Here is a 25,180-nt window from a genome sequence, read left to right as displayed (position 1 = left end):
AGGTTAACTTAATGACTGGAGGAAAAATGCAAGCATAAGTTGATGACATATCATGACAAGAGGAAAAGAAGGTCGTTTTAAGCAGATACACAATGGCGCTTTGCTCCAATGCACAGAAGAAACTCATCCCACCCCCGGTCCCCGTTCATTCCTCTGTCCCTTGCCAATAAATGTAACAGTTGGAACGTAAATTTGAAAGGGGGGGGGGGGAAGGTGTGTTACCATGTGCACGATAAGATCTTGCATACAGCTTGTGCCAGATCATTATATAGCGCGAACACTGACTGGCAGTACGCAAAAACTCCATGAATGCATCAGTGGGAAGTAAATCTTTGTAACATTTATGCATAACCAAACTCCCTCATAAATGAATACTTTCATCGGTGTTCATTGCTCTGTTGCTCCTGCCACAGCATAAATGGTACTCATTTACATTGACAAAAGTTCTTGCCTATAGGTAACAAAGTCACTGATGAGACAAAATCTCAAAAATCCCATGAAATATCATAGTGGAATAACATGAGTGGCAAATTCTGGAAATAACTACACAACATTTTCAAAAGTTCCTTTATTGTACCAAAAATGATTATTCTTACAAATATTTGATGCATAAAATTTGGCACAAAGCTACTTGTAATAGTTCCAACTAATAAGGAATGTTAATTTACAACAAAAATGCCAAGGGCTTTACAGAGCCAAGAATATTTCAACAGATATTGTTTGTGCTTATCAGTATCCTGTTGCACTGTACTTGTATATTTTTATAAAATATCATCAAGAGATGAGTGTTATCACATCTACAGAACTTGCAAAAAGTTTTTACTACAACTATAAATAAAAATAAAATTATTTATTGAGCTCATAATCATCACTTTGTAAGTACTAACAAATATGATACTCAGTATGTGAAAAATTAGAACCTGGGAACAACCAAGTTTGGGCTGAACCAGTGTTATTTTCTACAAGTCAAATATGAGAATGTTTTGGGAATGTTCACAGTAGTTAGCAATAAACATTGTAATTTAATTTAAAAATCTGTATATATTGCAACTGCATCACTGTGAAATGATAGTACAGCAGTAAGAGGCAAATTGTATGTATTTTGAACTCCCCATGGAAAACTAAGTTTAAGAATTCGGCCTCATGATGTCAACTTGGTGCTCATGATGTCAACTTGGTGCTCATGATGTGTGTTAGGAACCTCAAGTGTGGGGAAGACTAGTAATGGGTGTGTCCAACTGCCTTATTTAGAGTGGTGTATGACGGAAGTGGAAACAAAAACTTATGTCCAGGCAGGGTTGAACCGAGCACTTCAGTTTCATAGCAGTAGATGTGCAGCACTTCTCTCAATGGAGCAAATCTCATTGGAGCTTCACAAAGTACTGCCATTCAACCTGCCTCAGTGTTAATGTGAAACACACACACACACAAATAACAAAATATCAGAGCTGCTTTTGACTCCAACCACCAGTCTTCTCATCACCTGAAAGCACTAGATGGTTCATAGACCAAGTAACTTGAAGGGAAATTTATTTTAAATCACAAAATATAGCAAAGCATCAAAATAAAAACTGATTTGGAGAAGACCAGAAGGAAAATATATTACACTCTTCATTGGTGGACAAAGACATCTTACATATAATAATGTCTCTAAGTAGGTAATCATACAAAGTTACAAAGCAGTCAGTGTGATTCTGAACGATCAGATTTCATAAATACAGAACAGTCCTACAGAATGCTGACCAATTTCAAGCATGAGCAAACACCCCAATAGAAATGGAGTGAAACTTTAGTAAGAGAACTGCTAACAATAATTACAGTATCAAATGTTCCACAAATAAGGAGTTCAAACAATGGAAAAAATACAATATTATGAAAAAGACAGACTGCTACTCATCATATAGAAGGTATGTTGAGTCAGACAGACACAACGGAAAGACAACAGAAAGACTTCTATAAACGTGAGCTTCTGGCCAAAAGGCTGACTTCTACTTTGAAAAACACACACACACACACACACACACACACACACACACACACACACCACTGTCTCTGGCCATCAAGGTCAGACCTGGTGGCCAGAGACAGTGGTCATGTGTGTGTGGATGTGTGTGTTTTCTATGTTAGACAAAGCACTGTTAGGCAAACGCTCGCTTTTGTAGCAGTCTTTATTGTGCCTCTCTGTAACTCAACACCTCCTCTGTATGGTGACTAATAATCTATCTGATCCACAAACAAGGAGCTGTCAAATGAAAGTTGTTTTTAGGAATCAAAGTGAACATATTTCTTTACCTGAAAAAAAAGAGGAGAAATTTACAATATATTTAGTACCTAAATTATTATATTTTGTACATGACTGTCCTAAAATTACCACTCCTCCTCTGTAATTACTGTTTGTCTTTAAGGCATCTCATTAAAAATAAATCTGCTCCCAATATGGCTAAGTTTGTTTCCTCCTCCATTTCCAGACCCCTTATTTTTCTTGTAATTTTGATGTGGGAGGTGGGAAGGAGGGAGGAGGGGGAGAGAGAGGGGCCGGGAGAGAGAGAGGGAGGGGGGAGAGAGAGGGGGGGCAGGATAGAGAGGGGGCGGGGGAGAGAGAGAGAGAGAGAGAGAGAGAGAGAGAGAGAGAGAGAGAGAGAGAGAGAGAGGGAGAGAGAGAGAGATAACGGCTGTATCTTCTCTATTGCAGCATTGAGCTGAGACATAGCCAGAATGAACTGCAGACTAATACTGCAGTTGGAGTAGTGCAGAAATTACTGTAATTGCTTAATGATGTTTGAATTTGTGCACTTTTTGTAGCAGAATATTTTCACACTCAACAGTGAAAGTTTTAATACTTTTGAGACTTGAAGCTATCTACTGGAATGTTAAGAGTGAAACTAGTAAAATATTCTGTAAATTAATCAGAATTTATTTACTAACACATATTGTTGCAGTCATGTACAAAAATGACACACAACATTTAACGGGGACAGTTAATTTTGACTTCAAATGCTTTTACCATGTGATATGTATCATCTTTATAGTAACAAGCCAACAGTCAATGATTTCCCAAGGATCTTAAAAGCTTTTGAAAATTTGCAGTGAAAAGCCTCCAGCCAGATTGCTGGTTCCTTGACAACTTGAAAATGCACATGCCTTTATCAGAATGGCAAAGTATTACACATTTCACCGCAGTAAACTATTTGACGATATTCCAATTAAGAAATTAACAATGTTTTATTGATGACATGGTAGCCTATAATGAAGAACAAAAAAAGGATAATATTTCAATTAAAAAAAAATTGGAAATAATTCACAGTAGAAACCAGAGAAAGACAGGTAGGGAGAAGATATTTGCTTTCAGACAAACAGAAAGTACAAGTAGATACTTCATTTAGTGTAATACTGTACTATTATTAATATTTCTGCAATGTGGGGACTTACAGGAACTATCACTTTTTTCTAATTTATTTGAAACGAACATTAAATTTTTCAGGGTTTTTGATGAGAGTGCTGATACTAAAAGTGAGTCATTCAGCCAGACAACTTTTGAAATGAACTACTGAGGGGAAAAAAGTCATCTATTATGAAAACAAGTCAAGCAATATTTGTACATTACCACAATTAAACAGCAATAGGAAAACAATATTACCCTTTAGTAAAGCTGCTTGTTCTTATCAAAACAAACAATTTTAGTAATAATTTAAATTGAAGTTTCCAACAGAAAATTCAAGACTTGCAATAACTAACACTCCATAATATTCAATAAATAGGAATTTTTTGGATAAAAGTTTAAAAATATATTACAAAAAGTGGCTGCAGAGCTCAGAGTTTGTATTTTTAATTTTTGTATTCTTTTATATGTGGTAAAGCAAAAACATACTGGAATGCTTCAAAACACATGAAATTTTATCCACAGCAGATACAAGTTTTCAAAAATAGATCTATTTAATTTTAAAAATTAATTGCAACATAGTTGAGATTCTACAGAACATGATTCTTAAAGTCAGTGACTAAAAACTATGTAACTGTTTAAAAGCATAGTTCTCGAAAACAGTTCTTCACAATCAGCAACTTCAACATTATCAGGATACAGATTCTTTCTTCAGACATGAATAAAACAAGTAAAATGTTCTGAGATTCTAAACAACAACTGCCACTTAAAGCAAAAAATTTCGAAATTACACAATTTAAACTGACTTCCTCACTTTCATACTGACTATCTTGTCTTCCATTTGCAAGGATACAACATTTTTCAGGAAGACTGATAGTTTCTTGACATACAAAATGTGCAAATATAATACATTTCATGGTATATTTAAGTTCTTACATTTGTGAAGCCATTCAACAAAATGGTATAGACAGAGTTTAAAAAAAATGTTCAGTCAATAAGACAGTAACTGTCCGAGTCTCAATGAAATATTGAATAATTACCCAGCTGTCAGAAACATTAGGTGGCTATTTCTGAAATGCTAAAGAATCTGGGTTAGAGGCACATTATGTAGTTAACTTTTGAGTTTAACAGGGCAGTATGTCTTGCTATAGGAGATATCAAGAAGTTCCACCATTTCATACTTTTCCCCTACGGGACAATCACAAGGACGTTTTATCTTCTGTGCATTTCTAATAGTAAAATAATAAGACTTTCCGTCCCATAAACACAAGCAAACACACACCCTTTCTCTTAAAAAAATTCAATATTGGAAATTTCTTGAGATCCTCTCGTTTCATTCTTCTTTCCTTTCTTTGTGTGCACTATCTTGTAAACAACTAATCTTAGTCATGCAAATCTCAAGTTTTGCTAGACTGGATTCAGTCAAGTCACTGTTTCAAACTTTGTTAACAAGGATTCTTCCATGGGTCTATGTGCTTATTAATAATACAATGCTTTTCAATGCAAACATAATACTTTAAATTTTACAAGCTTGAAACAGTTTAGTCTATACACAAAACGGATCATCATATTTACAAGCTTACTATTATTTTTCACTTTTCAGAAGAAGCACACAGCAGACGCTACGGTAATTAACTTCTTCCAGTATTGTCCACACAGTTACACAGGCAAAGTTTTATGGCCGGCATAAATGGTCCTTGTAAATAGATTTTTGGTTTTTTATAACAGAGATATACCTACCGAATATTTCATCCGAGGCGGTAGGCAATATTTCATGTATTCCACTGAGATTTCTGCATTTCTATTTGTCCTTCCAATGTTTTTGCCAGGTATATAACAAACAGCTGTATAGGAAAAAATTTGAAACAATAAGTATATATCACACACACAGGCTATCACATCTCTACTCTGTCATTCTATGCTATCAATTATGCAACCAAACTTATTATAGTACCAACAACAGTAACAATTCATCAGAAAATATCACATTCTGCCAGTCAAGATTGACAAGTAAATTTGGCAAGCGCTAAATGTAAGAGTCATGTAGCTGGTGCTTGATGCCTGAATGTTTTCTGAGTAGTCCAAAGAGCCAAATCCGGTGCCAATCTGTATCCAATGACCTGGGAAATGTATCAGTACTTTTTAACTGCACCAGGTTTAAAAAAAGGATTTTACCATGACATGTTGACAAGTTCATTATCCTCGATGGGTGTTGTTAAACATTAAAGTCCAGTTCATGCATGCTTATTAGATTCTCCAATATCTTGATAACATTTTATCCAATGTCCCACAATGAGCTCAGGAATACCATACCGTGCCCCAGACTCTGATACCATCAAAGTGGTTACAAATAATCTGCTAACAATGTTGCCTGCTTGTTTGGAAGCCATTTTTGATAGTGATGCACTTGTACAAACTATGTAGTCTCTTTTGTTACCTGTAATTTATGGTGCCTTTAAGCATGCAGACATTCAAGAAGGGTTATAATAAAAGGCAAAGCTGAAAATCATGCCTATGTCAAATCTTCAGTTGAAGGATCATGATTGTTTCTATTATTAAACATATAATCAAGCTTAAGCTACATCTTGCCAAAAGTAACGCCATAAGCATTTCTATTTCCTTTTGTTTTCATCATTTCCTGGAATTAGACTTACATACACTGCATCAAATCAATGCTAGTATGCTTGCAAAGTTTTATTTTCATTGTATAACATATTCCAAATTAAACCAAAGCCTACCTCCCTCTACTTATATTTCAATTTTCAGACTGTCGTCTGGTGCAGTTAAACTTCAACTCGCCACTTATGTTTTACATGTAAGTTTAACAGAAATAGAACTATTACCTATATACAACTTGTAGTTTCTGCAGATTCAAAACTGGTAGAAAATATGTCTCCTCATCTGTTCAGACATTATATTCGATTTGCTGTCTGTATTTACAACTGAGATTTCACTCGTCATCAAATGGACTTAAATGACAGACTATCAATGTAGACTCATTGTATTAAATTCATTCATTTGTACTTCAGTGATTTATACTATATTGCATTATCCCTTTTAACTTGCATTATAAAAGCAGAAGAAGAAACTGGAAATGACTTCCACACTTGATAAATTGCCATTTATGAAGAGTACATTCCAGAACTGAATAGGGACAGACAACAGTAATAGTAGTAGTAGTAGTAGTAGTAGTAGACTGCTCTCAATGTCAAAATGGGAAAGACAGGGCAAGAAAGGCAACTAAGAAACTCCATGTAGTCTTTAACAATATACTGTTCTTGAATCAAACAGTTTCAGAACACTTAATTAGCATAATACCAACCTGGGACAAAGCTATGCCCAAAGCAATGCCTGCGATGGTGTATAAATTTCTTTCTGCCCAGGAACGCACAATTTCTATGCAGCCACTTGTCCACACTTTCTTACTAGCTTCTGCAACCTGTAAATGAGTGAACCAGATTACAGTACAAACATTATTTTACACCCTTTCCTCTCTCTCTCTCTCTCTCTCTCTCTCTCTCTCTCTCTCTCTCTCTCTCTCTCTCCTCTCCCCCCCCCTCCCCCATCCACCTCCCCTTTCGTGAAGATACTTATTTATCTGCTGGACCTTGCAGATGTACATGTGAAGTGTAGCAGTTCACAGAGCCAGACAGCAAAGTATTTACACAGGCATTCTACTTATTCAGTTTTGGACATACATCTTGGATAGTATTATTTCTTCTTCCGGTATTTCAGCTGATAACCTTACAGCCATCTTCAGGCGTGAAACTTCCTGTCAGATTAAAACTGTGTGCCAGGCCAAGACTCGAACTCGGGACCTTAGCCTTTTGCGGGCAAGTGCTCTACCTTCTGAGCTACCCAAGCACAACCTCGAGAGCTTCTGTGGAGTTTGGAAGGTAGGAGACGAGGTACTGGCAGAAGGAAAGCTGTGAGGACAGGGCATGAGTCGTGCTTAGGTAGCTCAGATAGTAGAGCACTTGCCTGCGAAAGGCAAAGGTTCCAAGTTCGAGTCTCAATCTGGCACACAGTTTTAATCTGTTAGGAAGTTTCATATCAGCGCACACTCCGCTGCAGAGTGGAAATTTCATCTTCAGGTGAGTTGCTAGCCTAATGTATATCACTTGGTACAATGCTGTGCAGTAAATGTGTGTGTATGTGTGTGTGTGTGTGTGTGTGTGTGTGTGTGTGTGTGTGTGTGTGACAGTGTCAATCACAGATTAAACTTTGTGTGTTTAAGCGTAAAACAAAGCAAGTGCAAAGTCAGCAAATCCACAGCACTTACAAATCATATGTTCAATTATTATTATTACTAGTGATGCTGTGCTGGAATGCCAGACAGTGAAGACTCTGAACAATAATTCCTCTTAGAGCAGTGTGGTTCCCATGATTTGTCAAGCTGGAAATCCTAATCTCGGTTGAGTAGCCTGTGTGATAGTTGTTTTTACACAGCTGCCTTAACAACTAAATCCCAACAGGATGAGGCCGGGGTCCTGAACACTGTATTCCCCAGGCCACTCCATGGATTATGGAAAGGTCAAGGTATTTGTGACAGCCTCATCCTACTGAGATTCACTGATCAAGGAAGCTATGGAAACACAATTAGAAGACAATGTGCTTAACCAAGATAAGGCTTTTCAGCTGGACAAATTGTGGAACACTCGTTTCATGTCTGCACTCTCAGAGAAATAATTGTTCCGAGTCTTCACTGTCTGGCAGTTCAGCACAGGAAATCAATTTTAACAATAAATCACATTAATTTTAAGGCACCGTGGATTTGCTGACTCGGCACTTGTTTTATTTTAGTTTTACAAGCATAAATTTTTATCTAGGAGTGATACTTTTATTACCAATTTCTCTGATGCATGCATGCTTATTCTACAGTATTGGGTGAAGTGGTTTAAATTCTGCTAGCAGACAACCTTGAAGATGACTAAGGTTTTCAGCTGAAATACCAGAAGCAGAAATAATACTTTCCCCAATGCATACCTGAAAGGTGACTGAATATTCTACCTTCTCTGAAGGCTTCAAAAAACACAGGCATCATTATAAAAAAAAATCATCACTGTGGCTAGAAACTTACAGGAAACTGGTCATAGACAGCTGACCACAATTCTAAACAAAGAATTGCTTGCACATATAATTTAAGGAGAGGATTTTAGGTCGTATACAACAAATCTCATCAATAAACACGTGTCTAATTGTCTTGGAAATGTACCCTCCAAAGAATAAAGTAGGAAGTGTACAATCAGTGATACAAAATATTCAATCTTATCATTACTGGTCTTTCCAGCAGCAACAATGTAAGTCAAATTCCTATTTTAATGAAAGTGTTACTTATAATCTTCTGTCATTTACTTTGGATTATTCACATGTGACCACAAAAGATGTTAGTCTATTTTGATTCGTAAGCGGCACAACAAGAAATTGGCAGCGAGGGCAGTCTTCACATTCGAGAAAACAGTTAATGTGCTGGACACATTTTCAATCAAGTCGGCAGCCAGAAGGACGAAGGTGATGTCAATAGTGTCAAGTTCTTGCTACGCCTATTTTTTGTAACAACATAAAAAGAAATGAACATATAATTTGTATTACAAAAACTCCGAGTCAGTCTTGACATCTTGATAAACCAAGGGTTGTATTCTGATCTTGCCATTATTGTACTCGACTCTATACACGTTGTGCACAAATAAAACATTTGTGAAGTTGTTGAAATTAATTTGACAATAACAGTGTTTCGATTTATTTTGCAAATCCCGTCAACAGAATTTTTGGAAGACATGACATTGGAAAAAGTAATGGCATTTTATGAACACACTTTATTGAACACAAAATTCAATTTGTCGCTCATGAGAAGATAAAATTAATCTTTGTTCCTTAGTTTACACCAGCGAACAAATAGATTTTGTTAATATGTTTGGTGGAAAGAAATCAACCCCAATTGATAACTGAGGCTGAACTTTTGTTGAGTTGGACTGTTTTAAACTGTTCATTGAAGTGGATGTTGGGATTTAAATACAATTTGCATTTTATATGGAAGCAAGATATTATGTACCAGAGACTATTTTATTCAGCTGAATGGAAGTAATGATGATGTCTGGTGAAAACATAACTCACAAATTATAACTAAAAGGTGCAAATTCATGAAAATTTCATTAGGTTATAGGCACATATCTCTTATAAGTGAGTATTTAAAACTGGAGGGTCAATGTTTACAGACAAACAGGTGGTGCACTAATTAAATGTTTTTAAAGAACAAAGACACTATGACTATCTGAATTTACAGATAGTACAGAATACAGCGAAACATAATCTTTGTTTTAGCCTAGTAATGAGAAATTCAACTATTCCGGTTGTAACTGGTTTCAGAATTGGTTAGAGAAATAACAGAATTTAACTGGTATATAACAGATTTACACCCACTTTCAGGACACGAAAGCATACAAGAACTTGTCAAAAATAAACTATATTCTATATCTAAAAACAAAGATGATGTAACTTACCAAATGAAAGCATTGGTATATTGATAGACACAAAAACAAACACAAACACAAACACACACACAAAATTCAAGCTTTCGCAACCCACAGTTGCTTCATCAGGAAAGAGGGAAGGAGAGGGAAAGACGAAAGGATGTGGGTTTTACGGGAGAGGGTAAGGAGTCATTCCAATCCCGGGAGCGGAAAGACTTACCTCGGGGAGAAAAAGGGACAGGTATACACTCGCGCCACAGCAATGCCTCTGCGACGTGCATGGCGACGTCGCTGGCGGCACAGAGTACCTGTGTATCGCAGTTTGAAGGCCATAGATATTGACTTGGCTGGGCAGTTCAATAAACAGAAATTGATTGGAAGTCCAAATGTTTTTTGTGGACTGCATCTGAACTTCACTTGTGATGTTCAGGCTGTGGTTGGAGGTAGTACGTGGCTGACACTTGCTGTTGTATGGGGCAACCAAGCAGATTATGGTGGCCTTGAAGCCTTCCCTGATGCTAATATCTTGGCTTGGAAGACATGGAGTATAGCTGAGACTACAGGACTCTTGGCGCGTGGGCGCCCTTCAATATATCCTCTCTTCCCGTTACCCACCAGGCCTCAACCTCCGCTAATTTCAAGTTGCCCCCGCTCATACCTCACCTGTCATTCAATAACGTCTTTGCCTCTGTACTTCCGCCTCGACTGACATCTCTACCCAAACTCTTTGCCTTTACACATGTCTGCTTGTGTATGTTATGTGTGTGTGTGTGGGGGGGGGGGGGAGGGGGGGCGTGTGCGAGCGAGTGTATACCTGTCCCTTTTTCCCCCCCAGGTAAGTCTTTCAGCTCACGGGATTGGAATGACTCCTTACCTTCTCCCTTAAAACCCACATCCTTTCACCTTTCCCTCTCCTTCCCTCTTTCCTGATGAAGCAACCGTGGCTTGCGAAAGCTTGAATTTTGTGCGTGTGTCTATCAACATACCGACACTTTCATTTGGTAAGTTACATCATCTTTGTTTTTAGATATATTTTTCCCACGTGGAATGTTTCCCTCTATTATATTTATATCATTAATCCTTAACTACTATGGTCATTCACAGGAACGCAATTACTATGGAGGGGTCTCACAGACTGCATTTTCTGTTTTATATATCAAACCAGAATTTTGCTGAATATATATAGTTTCTTGACTTCCAGTCATTCATTACGCTTCTTAGAGGTGGCTTTTGTAGAAATTTGATTTTTTTTTAAAAACACTGCGGTATTTTAAACACTTCGACAATTAAAACAAAGCGAAATCTGGAGTATATTTTTATTTTATGAGTTATGAAAATAACAGCAAATAGTTAGCTCTCTACTCACACATAGATTTTCATGAGAAGGATTATATTACAAATTGGCAATGTAACTAGGTGGAAAAATCCGATATGACTTACGATAAATTGTGTGCGAAGTCAGCTTTCAGTTTACAACTCACTTTGCAATGTACAGCGAATATTTCAGACCATAAGTCTATGAACGGAGAAACTTTGCCACCATTTTACTTCTAAAATTACAAGTACAAACTAAACACTTGTTCTCATGTGCCACTGAATCACACTTGGTCAATTTCCACCTGCAAACACTTCACGCAGACCTTCCTGGAACACTCCACACAAATAGGAACACCACGTTGTTGACATGGATACCTTGTTCTGACATGGGTACCTTGTTTTCCTCTTCAGGTGAGGAGGGCAAAAGGTGCACTTTTTCGATTTTCAAATTCTTCTTTCGGTGTCTGAGGCTCATCTTGCAAGTGAAGACATCTGTCTCACATAACACACTTTGCACAGAAGGCCCAGCTTTCCCCGCCATGGAGAAACAGTGGTATGCAATAAAAACGCGGCACGCAAAGACTATGGTACGCCTGTGGGACCTCTCAAGGCTAATAATTATGAAACAAAGAGCAGTAACAATGCAAGAACACTGGCACGTGTAGCTTGACAGCCAATAGGAAGGTACATGGAAGAGTCCATTTGGCTTTGCAGGGGTGTGAGAAATATCTCAACACAAAAGTTAGTAGTGGTCTGAGAGACGGTCGATAGTAGTTAAGGGTTAATTTGAACCCAACAATTACGTTTCTTATTGTCACTGTTGCATTTCGAAATCTTTTCTGTCATCTTACTTTCTCTTTCTGTTTGTGCAAGTAGTTTCACTTTGTATTCACCTTCTCCTTTTTACCGTAATCCACCATACAATTTTATCCTGCCTATATATACTCAATAATACGTAACTCACTTCCAACCATAACCAAAAAAATTTTTTTACCCTTTCAACACTACCGCTGCTATAAAATCCACCGTTCCCAGTTCACAAAGAGTTCCTTTCACCTATTAAACAACCATTCCGGCTAGTTCTAAAAACTTGCGCTTTATTTCCATTTTTCCCACATCACGGATCATTTTTAGCGGCTTCCCACAGGTGTTAACATCATTATTTCTTTGTCATACAATTGTTAGCCTCATTTTCATAATCTGCCACCACAAAACCACTCCTTTTAATACACTTACACGCAGTTTTTTTTCGAAATTTTCCCAAATTTCTCCGCCCTTTAATGAGTTTTGGTGGCAACACAACCACCTGACCTTTGTGCACATCGTTGTTTACCAACCCAATTTCACCACAGGATCAACATAGCTCAGCTTTTACCAACACTTTTTCGACTTTTTTCACACCAGACCTCCAGTTGCTTTCTAGTTCACCTTTATCTCTCCCCATATATTTTTATTTTCATTTCAGCCTCATGTTACACTTTCCACCTTCTAATACCATGTCACCCTCACAACATCCCCACAACAACCCCACTAAGTTTTATTTACATTCCCTGCGCAAACATGCCTTTGCCCTAGCCAGATTACGCTCCCATATTTTATTTACTCAGGCTTGTCTGACATTTGGCATTACCCCCAAAGGCCTCACACTTAAAATTCCCATCTCTGGCTGTAACCCTTCTTTCCATCAGTCCCTATACCAATTCCAAACTGAACAATCCACAGCCCTCACCCACCAAATCCTTCACCTACACATCAACTCAGCCAATGAACACACCCGTCAACTCCAATCCTTAATAGAAGTCCTCAATCTTTCCTCTCCCACATCCACACTGGCTGTTCAGAGCATCCTCCTACAGGCCAACCGCAAATTAGAACAGCATGCCACCCTCCACCTTAAAAAAACTATCCAATCTTCTGGTTTCCCACCTCCGGAAAGGCAACTCACTCACCCTTCACAACCTTTCCAGCAAACCTCAACCTCCTCTCATTGCACACAGACCCAGTCTCTCACATCTACTCAATCTCCCACTTCCAGCTCCACTGACCCCCAAAACCTCAAAATTCTAATCAATACAATCTGGAACCACAACACCCTAATTCAGTAGTTAACCTTTCCTCCAAACCTCTCTCCCAATCCGAAACCTCTGTCCTATCCAAAGGCCTCACCTTCAGCCCTACTCCCAGATTCAACCAAACAGCCCTCGTCAAAGATTTACTGTCCTACACTCGTACTCTCTGCTGGAAATATCACTTTGCCATGAAGAAAAATAATCCTAATTCTACTCCTAACGATCCAACTCCCTAATACACTAACCAAATTGAACCGTGCCTGGAACAGTTCCGTCCTCCGTCACAACAGGATCCACCTCCTCTTCCTCAAAATCACAGTCTCCAAGGCTTCCAGGAACTTCTCACATCCAGCCTTGCCTCTCAATCCTCCTTGAAAAACCTTAATCCCACTCCCAACACCACCACTGCTGAAGCCCAGGCTATCCGCGATCTGAAAGCTGACCGATCCATCGTCATTCTTCTGGCGGACAAGGGTTCCACGACCGTGGTACTTGATCGTCGGGAGAATGTGGCCGAGGGACTGCTTCAGCTTTCAGACAACACTACATACAAATTTTGCCAAGGTAATCCTCAGAACCTTAGGCCCCCTACAAAACCTTTCACCTGGCTCCATCAACCTCCTGACCCAACCGACACCCCGCACCTCTACCTTCTACCTACTTCCTAAAATTCACAAACCCAATCATCCCGGCCGCCCCATTGTAGCTGGTTACCAAGCCCCCACAGAACTTATCTCTGCCTACGTAGATCAACACCTTCAACCCATTACATGCAGTCTCCCATCCTTCATCAAAGACACCAACCACTTTCTCAAACGCCTGGAATCCTTACCCAGTCTGTTACCCCCGGAAACCATCCTTGTAACCATTGATGGCACTTCCTTATACACAAATATTCCACACGTACAGGACCTCGCTGCGATGGAGCACTTCCTTTCACGTCGATCACCTGCCACCCAACCTAAAACCTCTTTCCTCCTGACTTCACTTTCGAAGGCCAGACATACCAACAATTAAAGGAAACAACCATGGGTACCAGGATGGCCCCCTCGTACGCCAACCTATTTATGGGTCACTTAGAGGAAGCCTTCTTGGTTACCCAGGCCTGCCAACCCAAAGGAAAACAGCTTTCGCATCCCGCAGCTACCATCCCGACCTGGTACAGAAGCAAATAATCAGAGCAACTTCCTCATCCCCCCAAACCCTGAACCTCCCACACAAGAATCCTGAAAGTGCCCAACTTGTGACAGGATACTTTCCAGGACTGGATCAGACTCTGAATGTGGCTCTCCAGCAGGGATACGACTTCCTCAAATCCTGCCCTGAAATGAGATCCATCCTTCATGAAATTCTCCACACTCCACCAAGAGTGTCTTTCCACTGTCCACCTAACCTTCGTAACCTCTTGGTTCATCCCTATGCAATCCCCAAACCACCTTCCCTACCCTCTGGCTCCTACCCTTGTAACCGCCCCTGGCATAAAACCTGTCCCATGCACCCTCCCACCACCACCTACTCCAGTCCTGTAACCTGGAAGGTGTACACGATCAAAGGCAGAGCCATGTGTGACAGCACCCACGTGATTTACTAACTGACCTGCCTACACTGTGAAGCTTTCTATGTGGGAATGACCACCAACAAACTGTCCATTCACACGAACGGACACAGGCAGACAGTGTTTGTCGGTAATGAGGATCACCCTGTGGCTAAACATGCCTTGGTGCACGGCCAGCACATCTTGGCACAGTGTTACACCGTCCGGGTTATCTGGCTACTTCCCACTAACACCAACCTATCAGAACTCCGGAGATGGGAACTTGCCCTTCAATACATCCTCTCTTCCCGTTACCCACCAGGCCTCAACCTCCGCTAATTTCAAGTTGCCCCCGCTCATACCTCACCTGTCATTCAATAACATCTTTGCCTCTGTACTTCCGCCTCGACTGACATCTCTACCCAAACTCTTTGCCTTTACACATGTCTGCTTTTGTGTGTGTGTGTGTGTGTGTGTGTGTGTGTGTGAGTGTGTGTGTGTGTGTGTGTGTGTGCGTGCGTGCGCGAGTGTATACCTGTCCCTTTTTCCCCCCAAGGTAAGTCTTTCCGCTCCCGGGATTGGAATGACTCCTTACCCTCTCCCTTAAAACCCACATCCTTTCGTCTTTCCCTCTCCTTCCCTCTTTCCTGATGAGGCAACAGTTTGTTGCGAAAGCTTGAATTTTGTGTGTATGTTTGTGTGTCTGTCGACCTGCCAGCACTTTCATTTGGTAAGTCACATCATCTTTGTTTTTAGATATCTATTTCCTACGTGGAATGTTTCCCTCTATTATAACCATAAACTATATTCTGACGTATTTGGGGTACAATCTTTGTGGGCGTACCTTCCTCACTGACGAAGATCAAGTAAGTCACCTTAGATGTGTACTGCTGGCTACATTATGAGATTATACCATATTAATAATGTCTTCTCACTACATGGAGCAGCAACTGCATCCATACCATAAACAATGTATGTAAGCAATGGAGCCAAATGATTTTGAACCCAGAGTTCGATCCTGTCAATGGATGACATGCTGTAAACACAGATATTGGCAGTTGTTGCTTTGAACATCTGTTATGAAACCAAAGCATTGCTATCAGTAGAACAACAATTTAAAAAGTTTATTAACCATTTCTGACCATTAGTTTCCTCTCACAAAGTTCTCAGATTAGTATCCTCTACCATTTGTACAATTCTGATGCCAAAACTTTAGGGTACATTGCGTACATGAACTTTCATCAATGTGATGGCACCCGAAGAATCAAACATATTACAGTGGTAAATCCTAAGGACCAATTCATGTGAACTGGAAGTGGTCACTACTATTAGCATCCCTCAAATTACATTCACATGTATGTGCTTAAAATAACTAAAAACACACACAAATTATTTACTGTCAGTAGAAAGTGTGAACTACAAAACGACATTGCATGTATGAAACAAGGTAAAAGAAAATGGCAAAATGAACAATTTTTTGCACATGAAATGGGATATTCATGCAAATGCTAACAGTGTGTAAACATACACTGTATACTGATGTGTCCGTCAGTAGTTCTACTCTCTACGATATCTGGTAAGATAATTTTGTAATTTATTTTGTGTTTGCTAATGAATTTATAGTAGCAGTAACTTAAAATCTAAACACTAAATACGTTTTTTATATATATATGCACACTGTGTGAGCAATGCAGCAATGTAGTGGGTGCAAAAAGCAGTTCTTCGTGCTGCATAAGGTAATTTTTTGTTGCTGGATGAAATTTTCACCAGGTCGATGACTATGTATTGCAAGAATACACCAGAGGCAGCACTCTGTTTCTTTGTTCATTACTTTAACAACGTAAAAAATAAATGAAACCCTCTATATAATGAACTATATTTAGTTCTCGTTCATGACACACTCGGGTCAACATATGTATAACGCACTGACTAAGTTTTAAGTACGTGGTATACATTGAATTCTGTGTTAATAACAGATCTGCATGAAGCTGTGTGATGATTGACGTATTTAGTGTTCAGATTTCTGAAAGTAGACAGAATTCAGAACCTTTGTTTTCCTTGTGGAATCTAAATACATGGCAAAATAGAATTAAAGAGTCATTTTTCAAACCTTCATTTTCCCCCACTGAGATCTAAAACTTTGAAATTTGGCTCAAAGGTGCCTACAACTTTCTTCTAATTTAGTGCTAAAGCAAGGTGCCCTGTGATGTGAACCTCAGGCTTGGTGATACTTCAAACAGCAAGGAATCTGAACATGTGAGGAAAGATCGTTCACAGAATTTCATGTTAAGTGTACGGGGCTAAAGATGTCACATTGGTGCCACATTTTACCACAATTCTGCCCAATGTCACTTTGGACATGCCACACAATAGGAAGGTTGTCACGCCCTTGTTACTCATATCTCAACCATACCCTTGATGCCTCTGAGGTCAGAACCACAATACACAACACTGAAATCGCACAGTTTTCTTATGGGTGGCTGAGGAAAACATTTCTGACATACGAGGAGGTATTGAATAGAACTGGGGAGACGAGGAGTTTGTGACACAACTTGACACGAAGAAGGGACCGGTTGGTAGGACATGTTCTGAGGCATCAAGGGACCACCAATTTAGTACTGGAGAGCAGCGTGGAGGGTAAAAATCGTAGAGGGAGACCAAGAGATGAATACACCAAGCAGATTCAGAAGGATGTAGGTTGTAGTAAGTACTGGGAGATGAAGAAGCTTGCACAGGATAGAGTAGCATGGAGAGCTGCATCAAACCAGTCTCAGGACTGAAGACGACAACGACAACAACAACAACAACAACAACAACAACTCAAAATCAACATCAAAAGGATTTAGGATGTGGCACATTTCGTGATCTAAATGACAGTTTGCAGTGTGATGTGCAACATAACATTATTGACAATCTTGTCAATGCTCACACCATCCACATGATTCAAACCTCCTCTAAAGACATCATGGCCTGAAACCCCACTGAACATGATCTGACCCCTTTGGAGCATAGTGCAACTGCAATTTTCATTCTGGTATACAAGGCGGAACCACAAGTGACCATTCAAAACTATATGATGAAATTTTAATGGGATGTGAAGCAGCAAAGAGTGTGTATGCTTTTCCAGCCTTCTTATTTTGTCCCTCCTGTTGCGATATCACTGGTGGGGGTGACCCTGACAGATGCATTAACAAAACAGCAAAGTGTCCCTGTAAAACCCCGAGTTCGGCAACCCCACTGTGCCATTTGCATGCACACTTTGTTGAGAACTTTAAAAATGTACCTGTACAGAGAGAACACTTGCCCGATTCTTAAGTGCCTGTGAGCAGGCAACCCCTTTGACACCCTACAGAAGAGTAGCACTGCACTGCTGCTCTAGAACCTGGTTGTAGGCATGTGGAATGTGAAGAATGTTTAAAGGGTTGCCTGCTTAGGAAAGTGCTCAGGTGGTACAGAAGGTGCTCACAAACTGAGGGGAGGGGGTCTTTAAGGGAATCTTTGCCATTTTATTCAAGCGTGACCCCCCTCCCCACAGGGTGATCATGTCACAGATGGCTGCAAAACAGGAGGGTTAAAAAGGCATAAATACACTTTACTGCTTTGTATCATGTTCAGTTTTCATTGAATGGATTTGAACAGTCCCTAATTGTTCCAACCTGTACACCAGTGCAAAACTTGCAGCTGCACTATCCTCCAAAGAGGTCAGGTCCCATCACATTCAGTGTGGTTGCAGTCCCACGATAACATTAGTGCAGGGTTGAATCACCTGGTCAGTGTCAGCAGTATCAAAGACTGTCAAGAACATTGTACTGTTGCATGTCACAGCAAACTGTCGTTTCTGAGTGTTAATTGTGTGTGAATGAATGCCTGAACAATGGGATGGTTTCCCTGGTGCTCTACATGCTTCCTCAAGAGGCCTTTTTGATGTCAATTGTGAGCAGCGGTGTGCCTGAAATGTTTTCCTCAGCTGCCATAAGAAAACTGTGCGATTTCAATGTGAGTCCCGCAATTTTGACCATCACAGAGGTGTCAAGAGAAGGGGGTGATATATTGATAAAGGTGTGTGTATGATGACCTTAACATTATTTCCGACACATCTACAATGGCACTGAGCACAACTGTGGTGAAATTTGGGATCAATATGACATCACTAACCCACCTTACATGAACTTCTGAGTTCTGACTTTTTTTTAAGTGTCGACACAGTCGTTTGAAGCAACCCTGAGCCCACGGGTGATATTGCAGCACGCCATGCTTTTGCACCATTGCAGAAGTAGGTTGTGGACACCATTGAGCCAAATGTGTGTAACAATGGGGAGAAATGACACAGTTTAAAAAAGTGACCCTCTAATTCTTCTGTGTAGTGTATTTAAAATGACAACTGCTGATATGAAGTAATGGGAAATAAAGCTATTGTGAATATTATGGAAAATGGAAGTTAATAATATCTCCAGTTCTGATTCTGTAATATAAACTCAAAATTGTGGCAGATAGGTACTTTCTGAATGGATAAGACATATGTAATCCAACATTGAAAAGTACGAATACTATTACTAAAAGTGATCAGAGAGAAAACAAAATCTTTACAGTACAATATCTATCTATCTCATTAAAGAGTTTTTATAAATTCTGATTTCATGAGATTACTACAAAATGTGTATTGTATGTTTCATGTTCTCACATACGAGGACCGGAGCAACTCTGTCACAAATACTTTGTGGAGGCAACCTCCACACTGGTCAGAGCAACGGTGTTAGTCGACAGCCAACTGCTGGTAGAATATATTGCCATTTTGTTTAGAGTACATGCTTAACTTTTTTTTTAATTGCCAGAAATGAATACTTCAAACATGTCAGTCTGTATGCTGTACATCATAATAAGTGGTTGTCTGTTAGAATGACTGTATACTTTGATTTTAATTGCCGGCCGGAGTGGTCGAGCGATTCTAGGCGCTACAGTCCGGAACCACGCGACCGCTACGGTCGCAGGTTCGAATCCTGCCTCGGACATGGATGTGTGTGATGTCCTTAGGTTAGTTAGGTTTAAGCAGTTCTAAGTTCTAGGGGACTGATGACCTCAGAAGTTAAGTCCCATAGTGCTCAGAGCCATTTGAACCATTGTTTTGTGATTTTAATTATGAAATACTTCAGTTATTTGCAGTTTCTGATTACTATGATTACTGTGGAAAGTGAAGATAAATATTTTGTTGGTGGAGTGTTCAGTTAAACTACGCTGGCTGAAAAGTCCATTTGATAAAGGATTACCCTGTCTTACTGGAAACTTAAAGGAACGTTTAATGAAAAAGACATATTTTGTATAATTGTGAAAAGTGAGGCAGCCAACGATAATACAATTTATCACTATTGGTAAATGAAATATATTCAACTTAAACAAGAATTACTAGTTTCAAAATATTACAGTTTCGTTAACTGACAGATTGGAAAGCCATGAAAGTTACAGAAACAATTTAACGGATCTTTCGTGAGAGAAAATCACAATGAATGAGTAAACAGTAATGCAATCTTGTTGATAGTATAGCCATGAAGATAAATAATACTCTGAGGTATGTCATCCAAAACACAAACACTATCTGGAGGGAGCAGGCGGGGTGAGGGAGGGCAGTGGGGGAGTGAGAGCTGGGGCGGGGGGGGGGGGGGGGGGGGGGGGCAGGGAGAGCGGGGGGGCGGGGCAGGGAGAGCGGGGGGGGGGGGGGGGGCGGGGCAGGGAGAGCGGGGGGGCGGGGCAGGGAGACCGGGGGGGGGGGGGCGGGGCAAGGAGAGCGGGGGGGGGCGGGGCAGGGAGAGCGGGGGGGGGGGGCGGGGCAGGGAGAGCGGGGGTGGCGGGGCAGGGAGAGCGGGGGTGGCGGGGCAGGGAGAGCGGGGGTGGCGGGGCAGGGAGAGCGGGGGTGGCGGGGCAGGGAGAGCGGGGGGGGCGGGGCAGGGAGAGCGGGGGGGGCGGGGCAGGGAGAGCGGGGGGGGGCGGGGCAGGGAGAGCGGGGGGGGGGGGCAGGGAGAGCGGGGGGGGGGCAGGGAGAGCGGGGGGGGGGCAGGGAGAGCGGGGGGGGCAGGGAGAGCGGGGGGGGGGCAGGGAGAGCGGGGGGGGCAGGGAGAGCGGGGGGGGGGGGCAGGGAGAGCGGGGGGGGCATGGAGAGCGGGGGGGGGCATGGAGAGCAGGGGGGGGGCAGGGAGAGCGGGGGGGGGGCAGGGAGAGCGGGGGGGGGCAGGGAGAGCGGGGGGGGGCAGGGAGAGCGGGGGGGGCAGGGAGAGCGGGGGGGGGCAGGGAGAGCGGGGGGGGGTAGGGAGAGCGGGGGGGGCAGGGAGAGCGGCCACATAAATCCGTTTTGTTTTCATTTAATGTGAGAGCAATAACCGAAAAGGAAACAGCAAAATCACTAAACGTAAACACAGGTCACGTGGAGACTACCCACCTTCCCACTACAACTCAGACTGCTCTGTGCATCAGCCCCGGATCTACGATATTTCCGAACCGGAGCAATTTAGATAGTGGCGCCCAGCCACACATCTGTAGCCAGAAGCGGGAAAAGGTACTACTCATAGGCGACTCAACTGCGCATGCGCAAGAGCCCACCCGCAACTGCTCAAATGAATCAAATGTAAACAGCTGTCATGTCACGCTCATCGGAGGCAATTTGTTGTTAGGAAGCACTGCATATTCTTCCTAAAGCCTTTGACATACTTTGGTTGGCAGATGCTTGTATGAGCACTGTGTTTTGTTGTTGTATATGACATTTCCTTTGCAATTTATGTTTTATTTTCATTATTTTTCTCTCGTTCATGTTTTTTTGCTGCAGCATTATTCTGCAGAAGTGGGATACATTAATATTCTTCGTTAGAGTACTGGTTCTTACCAGTCAAAATCACAAAAATTTAACTGGTAACTAAAACAAGGGAAAGTTCCCGAATTCTAAAAAATTCCTGGGTTTTTCCCGGTTCTCCTGGGTCGTATACACCCTGTTATACCATTCTTATTTCAAACAGAATTTTTGTGAATATGAATTTAATTACATTTATTTATCATAATATTCAATTATTCGAAAATTCCACTCTATCAGTTAAAAAACAAAAGAAGAAATCTATTTATATTTGTGATATGGCATGAAAAATGTATTTTTGTTACCAGATGTGCAATTTTTTTTGCACAGTGAACATTTAAAACATACCTCAATGCTTATTACATTATGGACAAAACAATGCAAATGAAAACTTCAATGAAAGATGGGTTCATAAGTAAAATGAAATTCAAGCAAAATGAGAAATACATATAATGACAGCAATAATGCAGACGGATAAACAAATAAATAAATCGAAATAAATACATAACATTTTAATTAAAAACACATGAACAAAGGTTCAAAGAGAAAGAATGATAGGCAGAAAAATGGGACCGATCAAAGAAGTGATACTATGATTAAAATTATGTGACAAAGGAATGGAATTAAAAAATTACATTTAAATCAACTAACTGAATGAAAATGATGATCAAAGTCATTTCGATAAAAGGGAAAGAAACCTGAGGAGATCTGAACCCCCAACCTTCTGCACATGAAGCTGTTATTCTATCCCATTACACAGATTACGAAACAACTTTTTAATGCTATTGAGCACCACAAAAAAGTCAATTACTTGCAAATGAGGGCCTGCCAGGATAAATAGCTGCAATATGTCATACTTGGGATCTTAATTTACATCACCGTACAGAGTGTTTCAGAAAGTCTATCACACCGTTGAGGATCTCTCCCTGTCAGTACTATCTTACAGGCAGTAAAATTTGCTAACACACACTACCAATTCACTGTAATATTGATTAGGTTTACAGAATTAGACGATTTTCCAGGTCCTATGTAATAGGACCTGGAGGCATTAGCCTGGTCAGATTCAATGAAGTAACAACTAACTAAATTCCGTCCGAACAGGCCTTGCAAAGCCCAATGGCTGACTGGCCGCCCTATCATCCTCAGCCCATGGGCATCATTGGATGCAAATATAGAGGGGCATGGGGTCAGCACACTGCTCTCCCGGCCATGTCAGTTTATGAGACCAGAGCTGCTACTTCTTAATCAAGTAGTTCCTCAGTTTGCCTCACAAGGGCTGAGTGCATCCCGCACGCCAACAGCGCTCGGCAGACCGGATGGTCACCCATCACAAAGTTAGCCCAGCCCGACAACGCTTAACTTTGCTGCTCTGACGGGAATCCGTGTTACCACTGTGGCAAGACCATTGGCAAAATGAAATAATAAATAAATAAAATTGAAATGTATGAAAAGATTTAGTTTTTTATTATTACTTTCTCCTTGTAACAAAAGTAACTTTTTCCATGAAGTTATTTTACATCACTTGAATGTTCCAAATATCTCAATTCTTTTAGGACACAACAAAAAAATGACCTATATGGAAAAATTTCGCTTATGCAGATTCCCTGAAGAATGCTGCACACGATACTGACTTAAACAGAGACAATGAGTAAGTGCAAAATACTAGACAAAATAACAATATAAGGAAAGGGACTATAGACTGCAGGCCTAGCGTCGGAAGGTGGGGAGTGGAGGATGGGGGCAAATAAAAGAATGGGGAGCAGAAAAGGAGAAATGGTGTACAGGTACATTGGCAGAGAGCGGCACACAACAAGGATGTGGGAATGTGAGAGGGAAGACTGTGATGGGGCAAGGGGGCAGAAATTGTTGGGTGGAAGGTGTGGAGGCAGTAGGTTACTGTAGGTTGAGTCTGGTATAATTCTGGAAGTGGAGAATGTACTGTAAGGGTAACTATCATCTGCGCAGTTCAGGAAGACCAGGAGTTGAGGGTAGGATCCACGTCACATGGATTGTGAAGCAGCCACTAAAATCAAGCGTGTTATGTTCTGTGGCTTGATGTGCAACAGCGTGGTCAACTTTGTTTCTGGCCACAGTTTGACAGCGGCAGTTCATTCTGGTGGGAAGCTGTTTGGTAGTCATACCAATCTAAAAAGCTGTGCAATGGTTGCAGTAGAGATGGTAAACAACATAGCTCCTTTCACAGGTGGCCAGGCCTTTGATGGGGTACGACAAGCCTGTGACAGGACTGGAATAGGAAGTGCTGGGTGGGTGGATTGGACATGTCTTGCACCTAGGTTGTTCATCCCTGTGGGAAGGGGTTGGGATTGGGAGCGGCACAGGAGTGGACTAGGATGTTGTGGAGGTTGGGTGTGTGATGGAACGCTACTTTAGGAGTGATGGGAAGGATCTTGGGTAGGATGTTCCTCACTTCAGGGCATGATGATAGATAATCAAAGCCCTGACAAAGGATGTGGTTCAGTCATTCCAATCCAAGATGGTACTGGGTGACAAAGGAGTCACACTTCTGTAGCTGGCTCATGGGGGCTGGTGGGAGGATTGGGGAGGGGGGGGGGGGGGGGGAATGTGGACTAAGTCTGATGATAGTACCTGTCTGTGAAGGACATGGTTAGATCTTCAATATATTGGGAAAGTGAATTCTTGTCACTGTAGATACACCATCCCTGGGTAGCAAGGCTGTCAGGAGGGAGTGACATTTTGATGTGGAATGTATGGCAGCTGTCAAAATGTAGGTTTTACTGGTAGTTGGTGGGTTTAATGTGGACAGAGTTGTGGATGCAGTCACCAGAGAGTAGGAGATCACAATCTAGGAAAGTGGCATGCTGGGTTGAGGAGGACCAGGTGAAGTGGATGGGAGAAAAGGTGTTGTTGTTGTTGTTGTGAAGGAATGAGGATAGGGTCTCTTATCCTGAAGTCCAGATCATGAAGATACCATCAATGAACCTGAACCAGGTCAGGGGTTTAGCATTCTGGGAGACTAGGAAGGGTTCCTCTTGATGGCCCACAAACAGGCTGGCACAGGGGGGTGACATGCGAGTGCCCATTGCTGTGCCATGGATTTGTTTGTATAGTTTCCTTTCAAAGGAGAAGTAGTTATAAGTTAGGATAAAGTTAGTTAGGTGAATGAGAAATGAGGTAGTGTGTTTGGAGTCTGAAGGACATTGGAAGAGGTAGTGTTCAATTGCATAAAGACCATGGGCAGGAGGGATGTTAGCATATAGGGAAGTGGCATCAACAGTGACCAGTAGGGAACAAGGAAGAAAAGGGAGTGGGGATAGTGGATTTATATAGATGTGGGAGTTCATGGGGTACAGGTATGTGAGGAAAATAAAATGTGAAAATACACGAGGATGAAGGAGGTAGTAGTATGATCAATATGAATAATTATAATTATCGGTGGGAGGAATTTGGGGCATGAGATGCTGCACCAACAATCTGAGTAGTCACATAGCTATTTGTGGTGTTTGGACGAGATCATTGACACAGTGTGGCTCTGAAGTCAGCACATGTGCAGTTTGTAAGGTGATGAAAATATACATGAAAGAAGAGAAAGAACACACA

General features: G+C 41.1%; 1 protein-coding gene across 1 annotated transcript in view; it reads right to left on the bottom strand.

Moving 5' to 3' along the window:
* Window positions 1–2,601: 2,601 nt before the first annotated feature.
* LOC124605587 (tetraspanin-33-like) overlaps window positions 2,602–25,180 on the bottom strand; it is a 57,751-nt gene continuing 35,172 nt past the window's right edge. The window contains exons 6-7 of the mRNA XM_047137374.1: window positions 6,702–6,818; window positions 2,602–5,223 (exon numbers count right to left, since the gene is read on the bottom strand). Of these exons, the coding sequence (XP_046993330.1) occupies window positions 5,152–5,223; window positions 6,702–6,818 (189 nt within the window). The 3' untranslated portion in view covers window positions 2,602–5,151. The remainder of the gene's footprint in view (window positions 5,224–6,701; window positions 6,819–25,180) is intronic.

The sequence above is a fragment of the Schistocerca americana genome, chromosome 3 (assembly GCF_021461395.2).
Source record: "Schistocerca americana isolate TAMUIC-IGC-003095 chromosome 3, iqSchAmer2.1, whole genome shotgun sequence".
NCBI lineage: Eukaryota > Metazoa > Arthropoda > Insecta > Orthoptera > Acrididae > Schistocerca > Schistocerca americana.
Note: the sequence above shows the minus strand (reverse complement) of the source record. Positions and strands in the feature narration are given on the sequence as shown.